Below are 24978 nucleotides of genomic sequence, written 5' to 3'. Positions count from 1 at the left end.
CAGTATAATAATTAACTATAAATAATATTCAACGCTTGCACCATTTATCATACGATCGGTTGAGATCTTTACGATTGACATCGGCCAAATTGAGAGTGGCAAATTTGAACGTTTGAGTAGTAAAAACTAGCAAGGACAAAAATCGCATAGCGAAATTTAATGTAATAATAAAATCGACAGTAGTTTAGAAGTTTCGATATTGGAATTTCCGCTCCACAAGTTTATTGCCTCTATACTGGGTCATGGTTGCGTATCATAAATGCGGTACCAATGAAACAATAATGATTGAAAACCACATATATATTGACTCACAGACGTCGATAATCTGCAGATTCGCATCTGCACACATAACAACTAACAAAACTCATTTAAAGTATACTAAGCTTTCTTACAACTGACCACAAGCTGTCCATGTGAAAGCAGACAGCTTATGAAAGAGAACTTACGTAGATTTGATATTTGATAGTATAAACTTGACGATTTGTTATCACTATCGAAGCCTTGAAAGGAGAACGTACGCCACGGGCTTATCAAATATTTATTGTCAAACTGAGATAGAGATCTTTTATATGCACATACGAACAATCGTGACAACTTGTGACACTATTCTAATAGTACAAGCATTCCGATCTCAATAGATTGGGTCAGTGAGCCGAAGAATATGCTAATTAATCTGCATAAAACAAAACGCCGAGACAAAAAGTGGATCGTTTGCGTATTAGATACATACATACATACGTAAGTAGGTACATGTAGATATAAGAAGTGGTAGTGTTGATTGTGCCAATGGTTTTTGCGTAAGGGACAGGCTGTTCTAGTCACGATTTGCTAGAGGCACCTTTTGCTATAATTAATCTGGTCTTTAAGATTGTCCCGATCCTTAGTTTTAATAAAGTTTGTGTGAACTTACTGGTATTTGTATGAAAGTTCCGTTGCTGAGCACAGGATAGGAGTATAGAGGTACTACTGGAACACTTCCGTTTTTCAGGAAAATTGGTCCCTGGATCGGTGTGGCTGCTTGTCGACCACTACTACCTCCACCTGATGTTAGAAACAAACCAAAATGAAACTTTTTAAATAAAAATACATGACAAAATACATCTAAAGATCAAATTTGATTTACACATGTGGAGTGTGCAGTACAAAAGGAAATACGTTGTTTTATTTTCTTTTTTAAACGAAAGATCATTAGGATAAAATAAATTGAGATCATTTTATTCGTTTTAATATACATCAAAGATATGCTTGACTATCATAAGAAAAAATAATACAGGTTTTATTAATACATATTATAATGTTTACAACAATGTTTTTCAAAGAAAAAATAGTCGATTGCAACGTGCATTATTATCAACGGAATATATTTCATTTAAATATATTTCGTTAATATAAATATTGCTTTCTAAGGGTTGGGAGCGGTTCAAGGATAGTATTTGCGAATAATAAAATACCACTATCGACTAAATTGAACGGTAAAGTATGCAAATACAATTACGAACTGTGGCTATTTTGACTCGAGTCAATTAGTACTTCTTTGGCGGAATTTATTAATTCGGTTCGCGTTATGACAGCCGTTCAAATAAATATAAATATAAAGCGCCGGGTCTTTATTAAATAAATATATGATATTATTTAGCCTTGCTATGAAATTGCACCATAAATTTGTTCGCATTTCCTAGACACCGATAAACGTTGAATTATATTCGTAACCATTTCAAAATTGCATTATTCGAATATAAATATACATAGTATATACATATGTATGCACATACTTTACGAACCCTCTGTACATGCACAATAATTCAATGACAATTTTTAAATTATTAAATTTAACTATGTATGTATTATATCTACATACAACATATGTTTGGCAGTAATTTTTAAAAATATTATTTATAGCAAAGGTGACTCAAACTTTTTAAAATAATACGGGCACGCTGATCTAGAATATTGGAATATTATTTGTTCATCTTCTAAGGTTAGCTTTTCCGACTACAATATATATGTACATAGGTATGAATGACTTAATATAATATTTATATATCTTGTTTTTACTAACAACAAATTTAAGGTATAAATACAGATTATCTAAACAAAATTGACTTTAGATCATCGACTCAAGTTGACAGTGTCTTCAGTTAAAAATAATATATACATATGTATACAATGTATTATTAATGTATTATAAGAATTGTAAATAGGTCTTTCAGCTTTTTTTTCCTGTTGTACTGTATACATTAACATTAAAATAAGACTGGACTAATAAGAAAAATAGCATAGGTTGACCCAAGGGGGGTGCCATGGGTGCTATGGCTCCCCCTTGGACGAATTTAATTTTTTATATACATACATATGTATATAATTTTTTTTTCATAGTTAAATACATTATTCACAACATTTCATTTGTGTAAAAAATATATTTTAGTTCTTTCCATTTGAATTTTAAATTGCACGATTATTTTTACTTTATCTATGTTTTTTATTACGACCCTTCCAGGTAAATGGACTAATCTAAATGCAAGAAGAAAGTAACCTTTTACGTTAATATCTATGCAAAAAATAAGTCCTTACAATACGGACTATCGCTTTTAGCAAGATCTTTTTTATGTATTATTTTTTAATTTGAATGCCCCCCCCCCACTTGATCATTTTCTAGATCCACTAGTGAACAATAATGCTTAAAATAATAATCACTGGATCAGTAGCTGTTATAATAGAAGATGTACATATTGTGAAAAAGCATTTAAAAACAAAAATAATAAAAACCCAGTGTTCATAATTAACAATGCGATTATACATATGTATTTCTAAATACTAGTGTTGTGTCCATTGATATTTTAACAAGTGGTTTTGGAAATAAACTGATTAATGAAAGTTAATGAGATTTTGTAGTTCTTTTTCCTTTTCAGGTTATTCTTTGGTATTTTTTTTTCTTTTTTTTAATTGTTTATTTTTTATTTCATTTTCCTCCATTTTGAGCTTTTTTGCTACTTGTGCTTTATATTTCTTTTCGATTTTTTAAAAATCTTATTCGTATTTTTTGTATTAAAAAACCTCTTGGTTCCATCGGATATATTCCCTTTCCCGAGTATTCATAAATAAATAAGTATTATACTATACAATAACTTAAAAGTCACAAATTAAATATGGGGAAAAATTACAATATGTATAATAATCAAAATTTTAATAAGCATTATTTAAATTTAATATACATAATTAGTATTCGTGGAAATTGTATAATATGTCCGTCGATTTAATTTGATATCGTCTAAATTGGTTAATTGGATGTTTAGAATCCCCTGGACAGCGAGAAGAACCAATACTACAACCCTGCAAGAGCTGAGGGTTGGTGATGGGCTGTCTTCCATATGCATTAGGCGTATCCTCCAGTTCTTTGGACACATCCCGAGGAGAGACCAGGACAACCTGGAAATATCGGTCGTTTTGGGAAGCGTTGAAGGAAGCAGAGAAAGAGGAAAATCTCCAACAAGATGGCATGACCAGGTCAGGGCTGCCACTGGGAAAACGTTTGTCGACAGGGTTGGAGGAGCCCATGACGGGGCGCATTATGGAAATTAGAAGATGGGAAAGTCACGACCCTTAGACACGAGGAAAGCGACCGGAAAGAAGAAATTGGTTCAAAATCAATCGGTCCGAAAGGGAATTAAACCGTTTCGCCCCAGACTGACTGATCTCGTCGTCAAAATGGAAACACTTCTCACCTTGAATTCGGCGCGGTTTTGATTTTGTTTTTTCGTTTGTTACATGGATATATGTATGTATACTTGGGTGTGGTTCGAGTAGATAGGAAATAATTAAAACTCGGTGTTCACGTGTTGTTCGCATTGATACACTGATTTATTTGCGAGACCGGCTGCCAGGCGATCGCGAATGAACGCCCACCGGTTAAGGTACGAATTCAACCAGTTATAAATGTTACAGAAATACGTTGGATGTAATATTTATTTCGTCTCGGAACAATAGTAGGTAGTCGCCCTGTATATTGAATATGTAACACTTCCGTAGCCATTGTAGCGTAGGTATAGACCCCGTCAATCGTAAAAGCCAAAGCTCACTGTGGGTATTTTTTTTTATAAAAACAAAACCAGTGTTGAACGAAATGTCATTAGGAGCAATTTTTTTAAAATTCAGATTGATGAATGGTATATGTAGTTAAATAAGATCAATTTATTCACATGTAATATGTAAAAAACAAATTTTAGAATAAGCCAGAGTTATTGTACTGATCTGTAGCATTTCATTGTAGGTTCCAACGACAATTGAGTCGTTGTATTTGAAAGTAGCAGAAGTCCAATTTTCAGTTCCAAAAACACTATTTCTGTTTGACTTATGTAATTCACAAATTGTTATATTCGATATGTCCAGAATCTCGGAAAAGAAGCATAAACGTATTACAAGTCACCAGTATTTTTAAATATTGTAAACGCAAAACATTAAATTTGATATTTTGCGAGATATTTATCGAAATGAAGAAACATGTACTTACGCCACTTTCAATTATAACGGCTCATATGAACATAAATATGTATGTATGTATGTAGGTGCAAGAAATTAAACCACTGTTTGTACTTTTCCATCGAAATTGGAGTGGTAAGTGAAGGACATGTCAACAACAAATACAATGACCTATCAAGGTCAATATACATACATATATGAATGTGCCGAAAATGCCATTAAATTTATATGAACAAGTAGGAAATTAGCTTTATAGTGAACTTTATTATATTAACGATCAACCTATGTAAGCGTATAAAAATAAATTGGTATAGAAAAAAAACACAGTAGGAATAAAATATCATAAGGACTTTCGAGTGTAATCAAGATTCGGCACTCGAAATTGCAGTGTTTTATAAACACTTAAAAATTCAAATTTTACATAGTTTGTTTGCACAACCACCTCAGAAGATGATCAATAGTTTAAACATCGCAATGAACTTTATCACCAAATATACATGAATTTTTCACTGGTTAACTTCCTGTCCGAATCATTCGAAATTAACAACCCCTACAACAATTTATATTAAATACAATTTTATCTAAAGAAATAACGACCCGTCCTTGAGCGTTGCGTTAATGAGCAGCTTGAGTTATGTTAGTCAGTATAATAAATCACCAGTTCCTTATCATCTCAAAATATTTTAATTAATTGCTAAGGCACTACGAGAATAATAATACTGTAAAAATATGTATATATAAAAAAATAACATTTCTTTCGAACGAAGACGACGACGCTTCTTCGGCTTCCGGATCGAAAATGGTAGTGACGCAACTATATATTTGTATCTAATATATAAAAAAAAGTTTTTCAACTGCAAAACCCACAAAATCTATCCGAGTGATCTCACCGCGAGTTGTGGAAGATTCTGTGAATTCTGTGAACACAGCAGTGCTTTTTCACGCTAAGGTCACTGGTTAAACGGTTGGCCTATCACCCTGATCATTGTTAGATCAGTTATTTCTGATGCTTGTGCAAGTAAATATGAGTAAATTAATATGAAAATTTGTCTAAAAACATATATATATATATATATATATATATATATATATCTATATAAAACACCTTTAATATATTAAGAAATTAAGTCCAATGCACTCAATGAAATACGGAAAGATGTACATATGCTCAGCATAACGAGGAGAGATAGAAAACGGAATACGAGGGTGAGAAGTATGATAAAGGTATTTGATATAGTGGAGAGAGCAAAGAGATTGAAATAGCAATGGGCGAGATACGTAGCAATGTAGAAGAATGGATGAAAAGTGGACAAAAGTGGTGCTAGAATTGTACCCGAGAGAATGTATGATGTGTTATTGTTCGAAAATCTGTTATGATAAATCTTTAGCACAAATTTTTGAAAGTGTTTAAATTTCTTACATGAATAACGATGAGAGTAAAGATATTGAAATGGCAGTGGACGGGTCACGTAGCTGAAAGAACGGACGATAGATGGACAAAATAAGTACTCGAATGGTACCCGATAGAATGTAAAAGGGTGCAAGAAAGGCCACATGGGAGATGGGTGGATAAAATTAGAAAAAATGTGTGCGATGAGATGGATGAGAGTTGCCCAAAACAGAGACGAATGGAAGCTTGCTGGAGAGGCCATCGTCCAGAAGTGGATGGTGAATGACGATATCTAGAAAATCGAAATTAACTGTAAGAATGTCTGAATAAGATATTACATATATGTACATATATGCATACTTATGAACTTTCTTCCGATTGGTCACTAATAGTGACCAATCGGAAAAAAAAGTGACTCACTATTACGAAATAAAATGAGAATACAATATTGAAAAAACGGCAGTATTTTTCAGAAACATTCCTAGTTTTGTGGAGGCTGAATTTATCCTGTTAGAATTTACAACGAAAAAATACTTACTAGATTTTACATCATAATCGGAATATTTTCAGGGTAAAATTACTTATTGAATCGTCGGTTGTATCAAAAAATTAAATATCTATATAATTTAAATCGTAATTTGTTTACTATAGAGACGATAGAGACGAATGGGCTAGCCGAAAAAAAAAATCTATAATCGAATTTCGAAACTTGTTCACGACATCGTACATCACAGAGACGCGTTCGAAAGTGACGCGAATTTTAGATGAGCATATAATTCAACATACCTACAGGGTTATGTAGTATACCATGATGTCACAAACATGGTTAAAACCAGACGACATTAAAATTGAAACCGTTTAATCTTTATTTATGGCGATTTATTATTTAAATATATGTACGACACGACACGAACGAGTGCAGGTGACTGTTTCTTTTTCTTGTATTATTATAATAAACATTCAATCCATATTGTCATATCTACGGTTTGAATACAGGTTGCGCAGACCCTCTGAAGTCGTCGATCCTGAACAAGTCGCCTCCTACGTAACTATGCATGCCTTTTGCTTTACCTTGAAAGAGCTGTGAAGAAAAAAAAATCTTGACATTCGCACATGTGACCGCACCTGGTTGCTTGTCTGGTTTGCGTCAAATTGGTCCAATTTCAGTCGTTTTAGCACAATGGCCAACTTCAGAAGTCGTGAAGGCCAAATATAATATGTACATACATATGTATGTATGTCCGGAGGCATTTTACGTAAGTGAACCACTCCCTCGTTCAATTTGGTAGACTAAAGAAAGCTGAAGGATAGCAAGAGCCTTAGTAATGTCCAATATCTAGGACCATTCTAACAAGTTTTTTGAGAATGAGTAAGTTCGCATATTAGTTATACAATAATCATTGAGATTGTACAAAATAAGAGCTGGGCTCTTATTTTGGGCATCATTGAACCCAGTTGTTTAATCTATGTAGATATAACTTTATCTATTGAAGTATATAATATATATTTTAGGTATATAAGATTATCAAAAACATGAAACCAATATCATAGGTGCTGTCACGTGAGAGTGAAACTCATGCATAAAATACTTTAAACTATAAAAGAGAAAATTATTTTCGGTTGGTGGATAATCTCCAAATTTATTATATTACGTAATCTTAGCTTAAAATTTATAGATGAAAAAATCAGTAAGTATCAACAAAATTTGCGAAACACCTGAAAAATCTGAAAACTTCAGACTAAATGTACTGTTTCCAGAAACATTTTAAATAAAATTTGATTTACATATGCATTTGTTACAGTCCAAATTTTCACTCCGATTTTTTCATGTAAATATTAGTTTGTTCGTACATGAACTAATTTTAGTTCGTACATTTGTTTTAGTTTAAATGCCAACAGTCAAAAGCTATCTTCAATTAGACTCACCAGGCGTGGCTTGAAGCTTTTAGCTGTCAAAACTTTGAGCTATCAAAACCTTTGAGCTATCAAAAATTTTGAGATGTGAAAATCAATACTATAATGCCCGCTTTCTGTCATTTTTAAAATATTGCAACCCAGGTTAAGCATACATAGAGGATGGGACATTAATCCAATTGCGAATAATTAAACTTATGTCTAATAAATAGTATGTGCGTGAACAAACTGGTTCGTTTATCAATTTCTTATTTTGTGTACACTATAAATGGACAGATTGTTCGTGTATGAACAAACTATTATGCTCATGAACGAACGAAATGTACACATGGACTAACATATACATATGTATGTATAAATAAGCTTAAGGCGAAAACACACTGAGTGGTATGGGACGTCACGTGTCCTTGCCCTCTCGCTGTGACCGTAAACAGTGGGTGTTCCCCAAACCGAATTCGGATGTAGTTGCACGTGCAGAATGCATATATTTGGAAGGTCACACGTGTATGCATATCCATAATATGCAACCAACAAGTTGCTCCTACATTTCTTCAAATATGGGATTCACCGCTATCGATCACTGCCAAGTAAGGATAAATACAAGGATAAAATATCACCGAAAACACTCCAGGTGGTGATTTTTGGGACTGTGTACCATGTACCATGTACATATGTATATGGGCTTGGGGTGCTGCGTTTTTTCACATGTTTAAAAGAATCTAAAAAAAAACATATATCACGTATATCAGTGTGATTTCGCCCTTAAGCTCCATTTATTCAACAGTGTTAAAATGAAATAAAAAACAAAGAAAAAACAGAACGTGCCACTTCCAGTTGATTTAATATTTCTAAAAAATCTTAAAACTAAACAGTAGGATTCGATATATTCGAACTATTTTTAAAATATACATTTTCTAAAAAACAAAAACGCATTCATCGATAAAAATCTCGATGGTAATATTTTCGACGAAAACAATATTTCTATTGATAACAGATTGAACACCTGTTCATATTAATCGATGAAGATGTTTACACTAATTTCACATTAAAAGTTTATAATTAAAACGCTGAATTTAAATAATAATTTCAATTAAAATTTGAAAATTACATTACAAAAAAAAAAAACAATCGAATTATCATGCGTAAAAAAATATCGCGATACAATTGAAAAATTACCTACGCTAAGGCGAATCGATCAAATCGAAGTTTCACAAATTTCAAATAATTGGTGCATACTTACAATTAAGTGCATTGGACGTCTCGCACTGGTACGTTCGCGAATCTGCTACAATAATCCATCGCATTCATGTCTAGACATATCGTTCGATTTGCATTTAAATTTCGCGACTAATCTTGTGCTTCGAGATCGGTTCGAGTGCGGTGATTGATTAGCGGTGACTATTTTCGGTGATGATTTTGAATTTTTCAAGCACGTGTGTGTACGTCATTTCGACCGCGTTGAATAAACTCGAATGAAAATAATATCTGTTAGTAATTACAATAAATTAAAATAAAACAAGTGAATTATGTTCAAATTAAAATGGTGGAATTATGAATCTACTGGTGATTTTTGGTATGTACCATTTATTCTATATTTCTCATTATATATGTATTACTGTATCTATGTACGTAGTAACATACTTTAAATACTTCATCTACATATATATGTACGTAGTACGAAGTAACGGAAATTCGAACTACAGATTTTTTTATTTTATGTACAAAATAATTGATTGGTCGAATTGAAAATGCATTTTTATATATGTATATGTAGATAAGTCTTATTTATAGTGACGGTTTCAATTTTCTGAATACATAAATAAAACTGTAATATATGTATGTATGTATTATAGTGAAGATCGATATTGGTTCCGAAGGTCATTTAATTTTGTTTTCATAATAGTTCCAACTATTGTATATAAAATACAACTACTGATAATTCATTTATTAAAAAAAAAAAACAATTTAAAGCGAAATATTATATTATGTACATACATATATCATCACCATCATCTACATCAACACGCTTCTATTCGTCTCGGTTTTGCACAACTCTCTTCTATCTCACCCCACACATTTTCCTAATTTTATCTAACTATCTTCCTTGCGGCCATCCTTTCACCTTTTATCATTCTAGTAAGAGAAATTTAACAATAATAGAAGTACCTTTTCCGACAAATAGCCAGTGTCAGAAAATAATACTCGTTCCCTTTCCATACAATAATACTACACGTACAATAGTACAATAATATTACACAATAATACTACACGTACAATAATACTACACGCACGGAATATAATCAGGATCATCGTATATTCACTACATAAATAAAAGTCCTTTTTGATAATAGAATATATGTAGATACGTGTTTTATTTTGATATAGATTTATTTGCAATTTGAGCATATGGTGGTGTTGGGTGTTGGTAGCCAATTCGTTTATTGGCGGATTTTTTTTTTATCCACTTTTTTGTGTCTGTCTTTGGGAACTCTTAAATTAGCGTGTAATATATACTTTCAACAAAAATATGTATAATATAAAATTAACGATGTTTATATTAATTAAACTTAAATAATTGATTATTAATATAATTGAGTATTCGGCGCCGCCAAAAGAAATGTTTTTACATTTATTTAAAAAATAATTTTTACATTTCTCTGGTGCCATCCCTGAAAGCGTATGTAGAATGCCGGCGGTCGCCATGACATTTTGACAAACTGTAAAACTATGATGTTAATTGAATAATATGTTACTAAAATGATTCATTTACTTATAAAAATTTATTCCATGTTGTTTATTGTGAGTTTTCGAATGCATTGTGCGACTTTTAACGATGCACTTGCCCATCTTACGAGTAATATGAACAAACAGAGAAATGTTTATCAGACATACATCGAATACCAAATATCAAACACGACTGCCGCGGAAATTATTAAAAAAGGTTCGTGGACTACTCTGACCTGACAACAATATGACGCCTAAAGCCGCTTCTATTATTATAACATTTCTCTGATTCAAGCACTTCTTTTGTCTATCTTTCGTCGATTCTGGTAGCTATGTACGTACATACATAACTCGCCCATTGTCATTTCAATATTTTCATTCTCTCCACTATATCCACTACCCTCGGAATAATTCTCACCCACGTATTCCGTTTCCTATTTCTCCTCGTTATGCCGAGCATACAGCATTCCATGTTTCATTGAGTACACTGGACATGTTGATAAACACTATCTATGCACATACATATGTACATATATGTAAAGAATCGACCCCATTTCTATATAAAAATATGAAATATAAAAAAAATTATTCCTTTTACAAGTTTATGTCTGTTTTCACATCGTTAAATTCCTTGCACAAAAAGCATGTAGTGAAAAATTTCGCCGCGCGAAATTCGCCACATTCGGTGATATTACATTAATTGTCGTCGATTTGCATACGAACGACCAAACATTACCCAACACTCGCATCCGGTTAGCGCGCGAAAATATCGCCAAATGGCCAAATTTGAACGCGGAGTACGACAGAAAAAAACTGACGAAAAAGCGAGGAAATCGCAAGGAGAAAGCATACGCGCGCACACGGCATTATGATAATATTTAAATAATAATATTAGTAGAAATAAACAAATAAATAAAAAAGATCGGCGAGTGGGTGTGTGTGAAGCTCCATAAAAGAGCAGCCGGAGAAATTGTGCGAAGCGTGCGGGGGCGGGTGTCCCATGTTGCTCGATGATATGTACCATGTAAAGTAAAATGGCTAAACAAACTATTGAGACATCACTGTAACCGGTTGGTTGACCGGTAAGTGATGGCCTTCCTCAGTGTCACTACACACACACATACACACTCGTGTTGTACGAATTATGCTATGAGCAGTTTTCTCAGAATCGATTTTTTTTACTCTTTAAGAAAAAGTGTTGTTATTTACTTATCTAGAAATACATAGACAGAGTATTGATACTTTTTTAACCCTGCTACAGAACTTTCCCTCGATTAGTTAAAAAAATTGTGTAATTTTTTCTAAAATTGAAATTACATGATTGTGACAAGTTTTTTTAGTTTCTAGTTTAAATAAATATAATATGTGAAATAAAAAACAAACGCTTCGTAAAAAATGACATTAAATAAATCAAATATGAACTATAAAATAAATACATACATATGAAATATGCTTGTTTTGTACACTTTTGATTTATTGGGATCGGATTAATCAGGAACTGAATTATCTGAGAAAGTCATAGTCAAAGTCAGCTATATATTATGCAGATTCATAACATTTTGTCTTGAACGAATCAAGTGAGGAAAATTAAGTGGTGTGTACTCGTACATAGACGTGGTTGTTGATCAAAAATTGAAGTTAAAAAGCACTATTATTTATTGAAATCGATAGTTGAATACCCGCTCCCATAAAAACATCTATTGTCTTTTTTCTACTTTTTTATTTAAGTAGAATTATTTGAATGTGGCTTTATCACCTATACATAGGTTATGTTATTATTTTTTAATATTAAAGGAATTTTATTATTTTCAATATATTGTATTAAATTATTTAAAGTTGACGTGTTAAAAAATAGGTGAATTTTATTTTTAAAGTTCTACCTTACATACAGAGTTACCACCTTACATATGTTAGGTTAAAGTTCTACCTTACGATATGATGAATATCCTTACATGTCTGTGATTTTAGGACAAGTCAAGATGTATTTTTAATTAAAATTAGCTTGATAGCTAAGATAATATATAAAAAAAAAGTCATTTGGTTATTGATTTATCTTGCCGAATAAAAAATACTGTGGATTTTTGCGGTTTTTGATCTTATAGTTTCTTTAGTAGGGAGAATAATGAAGCAAATCTATAAAAAAATATTTTTCTTAAAACCAAGCTTAAATGAAGTTTAAAAACTAAATGTATTATTAGAAAATATGAAAAAATCTGCCTTGATAAATCGACTTAAAATTTTGAATGCAAAAGTAAAATAAATTGAAGCAAATGAATAATCAAATAAATAAATTAGCTTTTTCATTAATTTCCTTATTAAAAGTTCAATAAAATATTTTTTTCTAAGGAATCGGGTATTTGGCCCTTGTGTGCGTCGGCAAATGCTAAATGTTTAAATAATTAATCAATATAGTAGTATGTTGATAATTGATTTTTTTCGAAACATAAAGTATTAATTTTTAATTAAGAAAATCAATTAAGCAAAGGAGATATCTACCACTATTAATTTATTGCAAACGTTTAGATTTATCAATTTTGACAAGACAACAATTCCGCATTGCGTTCTTTATTGTGGTAGCACGAAAGGTGATTAATTTACGTATAACACGGCGGCGTAGCAAGTAGCGCTTAAAATTAACCGATTTATTTTTTAATCACCGGCCTTGTCTACGCAGTGATAAAGTGAACTTACATAATCTACATACACAAGGGACATACCATTCCAAAGCCATGATTGTACAATCGTTCAATATGGGCTTGTCTTGGTCTTGCTCATTACTTACACCGAAAGTAGAGGAACGGATCCGATAGCTTTTTAATACAATGATAACTAATTTAAATGTTGTAAATTAGAGTACATATGTAAAATCGAAATAAATAAACTCACCATCAGTCTGGGTAGTATCCGTATCATCTTCGTAATAATCATCATCATAATCTAGCACAGCATGCAGTTGAGCTTTACCACCCTGTCCACTCTGTCCACCTTGGACGTGAGTAAAACCAGCCGGTCTTCCTGGGTAGTTTTGGGGCTGTTGTTGTTGTTGTTGCTGTTGGGGTTGCTGCGGTTGTTGTTGTTGCTGTTGGGGCTGTTGTTGTTGTTGTTGTGGGGGTTGCTGCTGCGGCTGCTGCGGTTGTTGCTGCTGCTGTTGTTGCTGCTGCTGCTGCTGCTGTTGCTGCTGCTGCTGCTGCTGCTCTCTATTGTCGTACGTTCTAAAATCGCCTGCTTTTCTCGAGGCTTCCTGTTTAGTTCTGCTACCAAAATATTCACTGGTGACACTGCTGCCACTTCTGTCTGCTGTGTGCTTTGTCGTTTCTTGGTAGTTTCCGTAGTAGCTTCCCGTCCTTTCGCTGTATCCCGATTCTCGGTAGTTGTCTGGTGGTAGGTATGTGGGAGGGCTGTAGGGAGTTCGACCCGGTGCTGGAGCGAAGGGGGACGGATGTGGGGGCCCCAATTGGGGCGTAGGCCCGAAGGGCGCCTGCTGCAGGTAGGGGGCACTGGCTCCGAACGGTAGGCTGTAGTTGGAAAGTGCCATCGTTAGCTCGCAGCAAACGAAAGCCACCAACAGGTAAGTTTTAAACAACGATGTGCCCGTTGACGACGTCATGGGTCACGATTTTGGTATCACCAGCATTTCACAATATTACAAAAAAAAAAAGCACTAATTGGTATAGGAACTATGGTGTAACTTGGCACTAGGCGCCGGCTACCGTCGTATGGACATTTTCGAACGATTCCTGCTGCGTGATAGTGACGTTTTTGTTTCAACTCTCATCTCCCGGCTCAATTTCACTCGCGTTTAACTATCTGAAAAATAAAAAAAATAAAATAAATAAGATCACTAGTGTAAATTAAGTAAGTCGTTTTGGTAAAATTGAAATCTTTTTATGATAACAAGTGGTTGTTCTTTATTGACTTTGGCGGTTTTCGTAAACTTGCATATAGTGAATGTTGCATCGTCCAATTAAAAGATTTGTGAAATTATTTTAACGAATGTAGAGCATGCCTGTCATTTTTATTAATATTGAAAGTAGTATTTTAAGGACTTTAATAACACTAAAAATGTTCATTGGCATTGTAATTTGTTGCTATGGTGACCACTCAAGATTTTTCGTTTTATTCGTTTTTGATCTCATACATAGTATTATTTATTCATACTAATAGCATTAGTCAATTATGAACGTGTCCTCTTTACTAAGGTGACCAATCGTCCTCCTTTAGAGAGGACAGTCCTTTTATTGTAAATTCTGTCCTTCGTCGATAAGTGTCTATTATTAAAATCCTGGAATCATGTTTCAATAATGAAATATGTGAGATATTAATGTGTTTTAAACATGATGTATTTTTCAGAAAACGATTCAAAAGATTGAAGATGAATACATTTAAGCTACAGAAGTTATTTTAGTCTTATTTTGAATGACTATCAAAAATTTTAATTAAATTTTAAATTTTTTTTACTTTTTACATATATATAAAGAAAATTGCCAGACTCCGGGCATAACGGAAAAGTTTATTAAAGCAGTGCAGAATTTTTTCCAAACATGTTTTCAGTATATATCGAATAATAGTCTTACACAAACACCACGGGAAATAACAGTTTTCAATGGTGTTTTTTGACTTTATGGCATTTTATATTGGACATATTATTGACTCTTGTGTTTTTATCTAAAGAAATACCGGACATTAAAATAAACAATTGTATTTTTAAAGAAATTAGAAGACTGAATGCATATTTAAATTCTGAAAAATTAATACAATGATTGGAAAATCAGCGCGTCGAAATTGTTATTGAAAAATTGAAATTAGTGTATTAATGTTGCAATGAATAAAATTTCTCTTTTATTTACGATATTTTTTATTTTTCACCTTATCTTATTTATTGTATAATCTTTCATTGTAATATGCATTATAAAATTGATAGGCACATTCGTTTTCTAAGCGATTTGATTCTTATTATGTGAATATTAAAAGTTTTGTAAATGTGTTTTTATTATTTCAAATGTAGGTACATATGTAATATGTATGTATGTATGTATATAAATTAAATTGTTTTCCGTTGGGAACTTATCTTAGTACATTTTAGATTGTAAAATTTAAATATAAAAAATAAGTACACACAAATTCGTGTCGTGTTTGATAGGTTTTCACATTAGAATAAGCTTGTAGTAAAATATAGAATTTTAGGTTAGTGATGATGCTACGTAACTACATTCCACGCCGATTCGTATTCGTATCGTAAAATTATGTAACGTGGAGTATGCAAATGTCCGTCTGTCGGTCCGTCGCGGAAAATTCGTCGGCACACACACACACACACACACACACATACATTTTGCACGTGTAGAAGACGTTCGCTGAAACGTAAGTTACGCCCGTTACTTACTGGCTGGCGAAAGGTGTACCAGGCATAACAAGGTCGTAACTTGTGTAATCGGACCGCGGTTTTGTCATTTACAATTCCTGGAAGAAAGCGTCGATGAATGGCGATCAAGGTGTGCTAAACACGAACTGCAATAAATTAAATTTCTTCACTTATCTTCACTGTGAGTATGTATATCATATTGTACATTTGGATGTATGTAGTTTGTTGGTAATTGTAGATTATTTTACACGTGTTATATTTACGCGCTTTGGTGAGGGTTTTTCCAATTTTTTTTCAGTTGCGGAACAGATTTTTGGCGACTGTTCGATTTTATTGTTTCGAGGGTCAAGGTTATGTGTGGCTTTGTAGTGGTCGTGTCGGTGTAAATGCATGGGTAATTTTTTTTTGGTAAAGCGAAACGAATGGTTTCTCTCCGTTTTCATATCAGAGAATTCTCTGATATTTATTTATATGAAATAAAAATTAGTTATGGAAAAAGGCACGAAACGCGTTGAAATGTCAAGATCAGATCGAAGATTAAATTTTTATATATACATAGCGATTAAATATTTTTTAATTGTATCCTTTCGACGACGGTTGTATGTAACCTTTTCGATTTCGCAATGCGGTTTAATTTTTTTCGGTTTTTGATATTTTGTTTGTTGGTTTGATGTAAAATATTTATTTATTATTGGTCGAAAATCTGGTATGAAAAATTTGCAAGTTTGTTTTGTATGAATTTAAAATTTAAAGCATTGATAAGTTATGAAAGTATTTCGATTTCTTAAATTAATAATGGTGAGAGAAAAGACATGGCAGTGGGTGGGTAACGTAGCTGGAAGAACGGACGATAGATTGCTGAAATAAGTGCTTGAATGATGCCAATGTAAAAGGTGACGATGTGATGGTATAAATGTAAATGTAAAATGGTGGAAGGAAGTCAAGATCAAGGTGTAAGGGGAGATGGGTGGATGAAATTAGGAAAATGTGTGGAATTAGATGGATGAGGTTGCCCAAAGCTGAGAAAACTGTAAGCGTGTTGGAGATGCATTTATCCAGAAGTGGATGGCGAATGGCTGTAAATGATGATGATGAAATGTAACCTCATATATGTACATATGTAGTTATACGTGTACTTATACATACGAGCCGATATATTTGAAAGTAGCGGAATACCTATTTTCAGTTCCAAAAACACTATTTCTGTTTACTTCGATATGTCCAGAAATCGGAAAAAAGGCACCAGTATTTTTAAATATTGTTAAGCGCAAAACATTATATTTATTGTTTTGCGAAATATTTCCCTAAATGAAGAAAAGTGGACTTATGCTACTTTCAATTACATATAACGGCTCATATATAGTTATTTCAAATGGAATTATGAATTAAATTATTATTATACCTTGTTGATTTTTTTTAAATTCTCTATACATTGTAATAATTATAAAATTATCCCAAAATCATTGTAGACATTTGATTAAAAAAAATTAATAACTACTGTTATTTGGCGTATAATAGATGTATCTTTATATCTTTGATGTCTAATATAATATATAATGCAAACAAAATGCTAATGCAAATTGCATCCATCAAAATTGAAGGATCGGCTATCATTCAATCATGTTTATATCGTTTTAGATTTTTTTATCGAAATTAAATAAACAAATGTATACTTTTAGTTCACTACGTGTATTTTTTTCCGAATTTGCGAAATCGACCGCAAACTTTATTGACGAATTTTACATATTGTACACGTTTTTTTTATTTATTTTTGTGTGTTTCGATCGAAACTGTCGTTTTCGGTTCGATCACATGTGGAATTCACATGACATTTAGAGACACGTTTGATTGTCATTAACGAGCTGGTCAATGACATGTGAATTATTCGAACCCCCCAAGACAAGCTAAGTTTGCGTGAAATTTGTACATTTTTTTTATAGATACTTACGATAGATGTTTATCTATCTTACCTACACGTGAACGTTCACCTTGATTTGGCCAAACCCAATTTTTTGGCAAATGTCTTTTCTAAACGGTACTACCTATGTATATACCTCACAGCTAGTTAGTTTCCTAGAAAGATCGTGACCTCGTTATATTCACTACATAAATTTATATTTGTAATTTAATGTCAGTATCTAACCATCCAGTATGTATACATATGTACATACAAATATGCACGTTTGTTCCTAAACTGTATAAATATCATTTTTGTTTTAATGATTCCATATCCAATTGTTTATATGTATTATATGAAGTAGCGTTTTATTTTTATTATTTAATCTATTTTTCATAAGAAAGTCTTATGGTCGTCAATACTGGGCTATATTCCATGCAGAACTGGGTATTTAAAATGAGTGGTGTCACCCCAACTTTGGGACAACGGGTTTCCAAATTTTTTTGAATTAAATTATTTTTTTTTCGTTCAAAGCATGAAAGTTCATTAAATTTCCAAGATTTGTATAATTTTTGACAAAAATTATGTGGATTTTTAGATTAAATAACTGGTTTCCGGAAATTTTTGATTTTTAACAACGGGTTTCCGGAAACCCATGGAAACCATTAGGGTGACACCACTGCGACTATGGATATAATATATAACATCTTGAATTTATACGTTTTTGACATGTGACGACCAAACTTATTGTTTATTTTAAATCTTAATGTTTTCATGAGATACTACAAATCTTCATATCATTGCTAATTCATACGATCCTATTATTTCAAAGGAGAGGGGGGGGGGGGGAATGGTACAAATTCCCGGGACTCGGATACTTTTAAGGGCTCGCCCCGAAATAGTAAGTGAAGTCTACACATTCCCGTTTGCCCAGCGGTGACGAATTCTTCGACAAAATTTGCCAAAAAAAGAGTCAAGTATTTATATGTGCTTATTAATCACACAATTACTATTTTATTAAATTTAAATTTTTCCCCCGGTTCGAATTTTCTCTCGGTGTCTATGCCTTTACATTTCCTTTATAACGATCACATTTGTACAAACACGTTGAGATATCTTTCGAATTTCATGGCGATTTAAATATAATATCAACGTATACATATGTACATATGTATATACGAACATGTGTGCCTTTTTTGATAGTGTGTTATATATCTGTATTAGCTAGTATTCGATCACATTGAAAAGTGTGGCACTTCATGTCATTTTTAATTCGTACGATCTTATTATTTCGACAAATTTCTCTTACATTTCTTTAAATATGGGAATCACCGCTATCGATCATTGTCTAACCTGTGTTAATACAAGGATAAAATCGCTCCGCTACAAATCGCTGCAAACGACGCGGCTGCATGCTCATTTCATACTTTTGTCTCGGCTTTTGCCTTTTTAAATTTGTCAGAAAGATCCAACTCAATTTTAATAATGCACATCGAAATGTCATCTGCGCAACTTAATGAATATCTCGTCTTTCGTACATGCTTAAACAGTCGCGGATTTCGCTGCATGTATGCATGCAGCCGCGTCGTTTGCAACGATTTGTAGCTAACCCGGATAAAATATCGCCATGAACTCTTCCGGGTGTGAGTTTTGCCAAAGATCACTACGGCATAGATTAGGTCGGTCTCCGTGACGATCCAGAATGTTAAATTACAGAAAACACAAATATCGGAAGGCAAAGATCGAAAATCGAAAGATCTTAAGTCGAAAGATCAAAAAAAAAAGTGCATGGTAAACGGTACATACTCACGTACATACTCACTTAATTTGCGCGAGCAGGGTACAACAGAAACAAGAGGAACAGGCTTTTCCTCCCGTATTAATGTGCGCGCGCAGAATCCGGGAGGAAAAGCCTGTTCCTCTTGTTTCTGTTGTACCCTGCTCGCGCAAATTAAGTGAGTATGTACGTGAGTATGTACCGTTTACCATGCACCCTTTTTTTTGATCTTTCGACTTAAGATCTTTCGATTTTCGATCTTTGCCTTCCGATATTTGTGTTTTCTGTAATTTAACATTCTGGCTCGTCACGTAGACCCAGATTAGGTGCACTGGCGTTTTTGTATGTGCAAAACTATTAAACCAATATAAAACCTTTAAAATAAGCACGTGATAAAGGTGCAAACAGACAGAGGCATGTTTGCACCTTTATCTCTATGTGAATGCCCACTTTTAAGTAAAAGATAATTTGAAACCTACATTGGCATTTCTCAGACAGTCAGATTAAATAGGGCATTGAAACTATGATAGTATACAAACATACATATGTATATGAATAAAATTGAATGCATACCTTGAACGTTATACATTTTCGCATCCTTCGATTAATCGAAGGTCGAACTTAGATGAGACACTCACAGTGACCCCGTCCGTTTCAGAGAATACTCGAAGGTGATAGTATGTACATAGTATATTATGTGCATATCTACTATTTGAATTTTCGTTTCCGCGAAAATGTGCGGTGTGTATTTGTGGTTTTTAAGGTTTTGTATGAATAAGTGTCGGGCTTGAATATATGTACATAAATATTCCATTTTTGTAGAAAGTCGATCGTAGCCGAGTCACGTTTTGCATGTGAGAGACGTCATGCGCCTTATGGTTACGCCATCATCCAATTTTTGCGTCACACACGCGGTCTTGACGCGTCAATTTCTAATACGAAAAAGTGTGACACGACACGACTCACACTCGTCGTTTTCTACATAGTGGCCGTCGAAAATCTTGAAAGCAGCCGGTGAAAGCTTTCGTTTTCGACATCCTCATCTCCTGACGATCGTCGTTCGTACACAATGTTGACGTCGCTTTACTTGCGCCTGCTCCGTTCGGCAAATGGTTCACTATCGAACTTTTTATGAATTGTGGTCAGTTTTTTTTTGTTTTTCGACTCGAATGGTTTGTGTCTTACAGTTTTGGTTGATAAGGACTAAAGGCCTAAAGCCAACTAGAGAATGTTAGGTGATGTGATCGTAGATTGGACAACCTTAGCACAGTGGCGTAACTAGGAATTTTGGGCCCGTGAGCAAAAAATCATCAAGGCCCCCCCCCCCCCCTCTTGAAATTTAAAATCGAAATAACAAAAGTTTTGCAACGCAGTATTAATATAATATGTGAATATAATTATTGTTAATAAGGTACATAATATAATTTAACGACTCTATTTTAAAATTTCTTCTTTCGAACCTTACTGTTTGGAAAATCATGAATTAGTTGTTTGAGGTCCATTTTGGCTGCTTCTTTGTGCTCAATTGTAAGAAAATGTAGTTCATTGAGTCTGGTTTGACCGATCGAATTAATTTTGTAATCTTTAATTATTTTTAATTTATTGAATGGTCTTTCTACACTAGCCACAGTTAACGGAAGAGTAAAAAATAGCATGAATGCGTTATATATGTATACTTTTGAAAAATCACTCTCCAAACAACTGTAGTTGGTTATAAGTATTTCTGAAAATTGCCTTATGGTTATTGTTTCAGAAAGATGTTTCTTTATTAATAAAAGTACACGTGTAAATTGAGATTCGAATTGATCTGAGAAAACTTCTGGATATTTTTTCTGAGATTCAAACAATGGTCTGGAATGTCTTTTTCCGTCATATTAATAATTTTTCTAGATTCAAGAAAACCGAAAAATACCTGGATTCCCGCAAAACGCGTCTTAATTTGAACAGTTATTTTTTCAATTTGTGGCCCCCTATTTCCGTGGGCCCGTAAGTATTGCTTACCCCCGCTACATAGTAGTTACGCCACTGCCTTAGCATAGTCGGAAGCCCGAGTGAGTTATTATCCTGGTACAAGGTACACCGATCATATCCTGGTGAAATTCCAAAAATGCTTACTCGATTATCCTTTTTCGCTCTGATTTTTTTTCCCAAAACCAACCAGCAGCTGTGGTTAAAATTTGACCCACTGAATTCGAATATAACAATAATTGTTGTTGGCTTACTCTCGTTTAAGAGATACGAGCATTTACAAAAAAATCAGCAATTATTAAAGATTTTTGGCTTTTGCAGTCTAATTCAAAATATAGTATTGCTGTACCAAAAGTGAGTATTGGAATCAATAGTCACATGTTTTTTTCTATAGATTATAATTTTTATTTCTTTAAAATATGTATAATTAATTATCTAGCGGATTTGAAAAGTCAAAAATATGCTATTTTTTCCGTAATATTATAAGTATTTCAAAGCACTAAATATCACAAATAATAGAAAAAATTTCTGACTATTGATTTCAATAGTCATTTTTGGCACAACAATCCTAGAATTTGAATTAATGATTGCAAAAGGCAAAAAGATCAAATTTATTAAATATTGATAAGTATCTGCTCCGGTATATATTTTTTGTTGCTCAGTGTAATCAGGGTAACTCCATGTCATCCCGAAACCGGGTTTTACTTATTTTGGATATACACATTGTCAGAAAATATAAGGAATGTCTTAAGAAGTTGGTAATGGCAAAAACATCACATAGAAAATGATCTAGAGGATGGACGAAATTAATGAATTAGCAGGATGGAAGCGAATTTTGCCTATGAAAGTCCTAGATGTAGCTTTATGTACATATAATAATATGTATATCATTGAGTTGACATTAATTGTAATATTTTCTTATACATAAGGATAACAATAGGTACTGTTATTATAATTGTGTTCAATTTTGATTACATCGACAAAGAGATTCAAGAAGGTTTCTTTAATAGATATTTCAATGGCACACACTTCATTAAAAGTGAAATTGTTTTTGAACCGTCATCGGTGATAAACAAGAAGCTATTAATGCTATTTCGTATTGATTCAAAATTTTTATGTGTCTCGTTTAATTTTGTTCCGATTACATACGAATTGCTACTTGTATATTAGTCGAACGCAATCACGTTTAACTTTAAATTAATTGATATTTTTATCGATGAAAATTCCAATATAATTTTGAAGATTAGTGAGCCTTAGTGAAACGTACCTTTGAAATTAAAAAAAGCAAGTTATTATTATGTAACTTCTTCAGAGATATGTGTAAGCATGATTTTAAATATTTTCTTTATAATGAATGATGTTTCATATTAATTGTATACTTATGCATATACATATTTTAATCATGCAGTTTATCTAGTAGGTTTTTGAATTATAATTTATTAGTTAATATATATTTAATGTTTTTTCTTCCTATTTACATAGTGCGTCGCCATTTTGGCGCCATGTAGTACGATTTTCATTAGCACTCTTCGCGTATACCATATGAGCTATTAGGGAGAAAAAAATACGATTAGTCGGACAAAACCCCGGCAATTGACAAATGCTGTTTTTAGCGGTCGATTGAATATTTTTTTCACATTAAAAAAAATAAAATAACCGGTGCAAAGCGGAGCTCGTGTCATTGCTTCATTGCTCGCGCGCGCGCGTACAACTCGAGTAATGACTCCGATTTGTTATGTTGCGGCGTGAAGAGCGTAACTTGCGTCACATTCGAAGCGTATTACTGAAGGCGTATCTTACGTTCGAGAGAAGGTCGCCTTTTGCATTAGATTCATTTCGCCGAATTGACTATTTCCAGTATGTACTGTTTACGTGTGCGCTTTTCATTGAAGTGAAAAGGAGCGAAGCGGATGCGGAGATCCTGAATGTACAGTATATGTACGATGTATAGCGGTTTACTCACGCGATGGCAATGTCGCACAGTGGGGCGGATCGACATTACCATTAGTCTATGGGGAAATGATATTTCGTTGAAAATATACGGTGCTTATGATTAATTTTTATTACATAGATCGGAGGTTGCGTATTGCTGATAAAAGTGAATTATAGCTTTGCACTTGGAGTTAATTTCAAGGTTATATACATAATCTTAGAAAATGGATTTGTAATATGTATATTTTTTATATGATAATATAAAATTAGATTACAAAAAAATAAGTTTGACAGGTATCTTTTGAAAGGGTCTACCTCACGGGACCGAAAGTGAAAAGGTCGAAAAAGCAAATATCGGAAGGCAAAGATCGAAAGATCTTAAGAGGGCTGGACAGCAGCGCCTTGTCCATACAAACGTACTATACTTCTCCCTTCCTCAATTATGGCACTAGAGAAATTATTTTTTAATATGCTATGGATATCTACCATTGGGGTGCATCTATCGTTTTATTTTTTTGATTAATTATTTTTTATAGGAGCTAGGAGCCGCCAAACATCTATAAAATCGCCTCTTTTTTACACCCACGAAATGAGTCCAGCGTGATTATTTAACGCTCGATTTAAAAAAAAATACGCCGATAGATGTACAGAAAGTATCTTCCTTATACCGATGATGATTTTTTTTTAAAAATTGGTCCAGTTTTGGAGGAGAAAATAGGAGAATACGAAACCTCGAATTTGTCAATTTAAAATACGTTTTATCTGGTCGAAGCGCAACTGTCGCATTTACTCAATATATATATTGATATATATATTGTCGCATTCACTCAATATATACATATACTCAATATATATATCGAAGAAAGGAACGGTAACAAAATTAAGGTTTCGGGTGTACAGCCCTCTTAAGTGAAAAGATAAAAAAAGGGTGCATGGTAAACTGTACTATGTATATACATATAATATATATTAGTGGCATGCGGTAAAATTATCTCCCTTTTTGTCATACAGCCTTGTTTAATTTAATGTGCGCGCGCAGGATACGGGAGGAAAAGCCTGTTTCTCTTGTTCCTGTTATATGCTGCTCGCGCAAATTAAGTGAGGATGTACGACGGGGGGAGAGAGACTTTTACCGCACGCCACTGATATATACTGACCGTTTTTCATATGTATGCATGATAAACGAATATTTTCGACTTTTTCACGGTCACCCCTTTTGAAAAAGCATGCAGTACATTCTCAAAATTGATCTTCAATTTTTATGTCTTGAAGTGTAAAAATAAAAAAATGCATTTATTTACGTTAATTTATTAATTTGCTGACTGTCTTTTTAAAAGTTAATTTATTATTTCATTTCGAGAAGTCGATACATTTTGACCTAAGATCGTGGGCGGTCCTGCCACCCCCCAAAACAATATGGTTGAGAATCGTTTGGCAAGAAGAATTTATATAATTTGCGTCAGGATGAACAAATATTTCTGTGTCGGTCTAATATTATAAATGTGAATCATCACGGCGTCAGTTCACTTGATTAGGCT

General features: G+C 33.2%; 1 protein-coding gene across 1 annotated transcript in view; it reads right to left on the bottom strand.

The window, feature by feature from the left end:
* The window catches only part of spz3 (Spaetzle domain-containing protein 3), a 56404-nt gene that overhangs the window by 19048 nt on the left and 12378 nt on the right, over nucleotides 1–24978 (bottom strand). The window contains exons 2-3 of the mRNA XM_077444370.1: nucleotides 13391–14311; nucleotides 911–1041 (exon numbers count right to left, since the gene is read on the bottom strand). Of these exons, the coding sequence (XP_077300496.1) occupies nucleotides 911–1041; nucleotides 13391–14111 (852 nt within the window). The 5' untranslated portion in view covers nucleotides 14112–14311. The remainder of the gene's footprint in view (nucleotides 1–910; nucleotides 1042–13390; nucleotides 14312–24978) is intronic.

This window comes from Arctopsyche grandis, chromosome 13, assembly GCF_051622035.1.
Source record: "Arctopsyche grandis isolate Sample6627 chromosome 13, ASM5162203v2, whole genome shotgun sequence".
Taxonomy (NCBI): Eukaryota; Metazoa; Arthropoda; class Insecta; order Trichoptera; family Hydropsychidae; genus Arctopsyche; species Arctopsyche grandis.
This window is presented reverse-complemented; position numbering and strand designations above follow the sequence as displayed.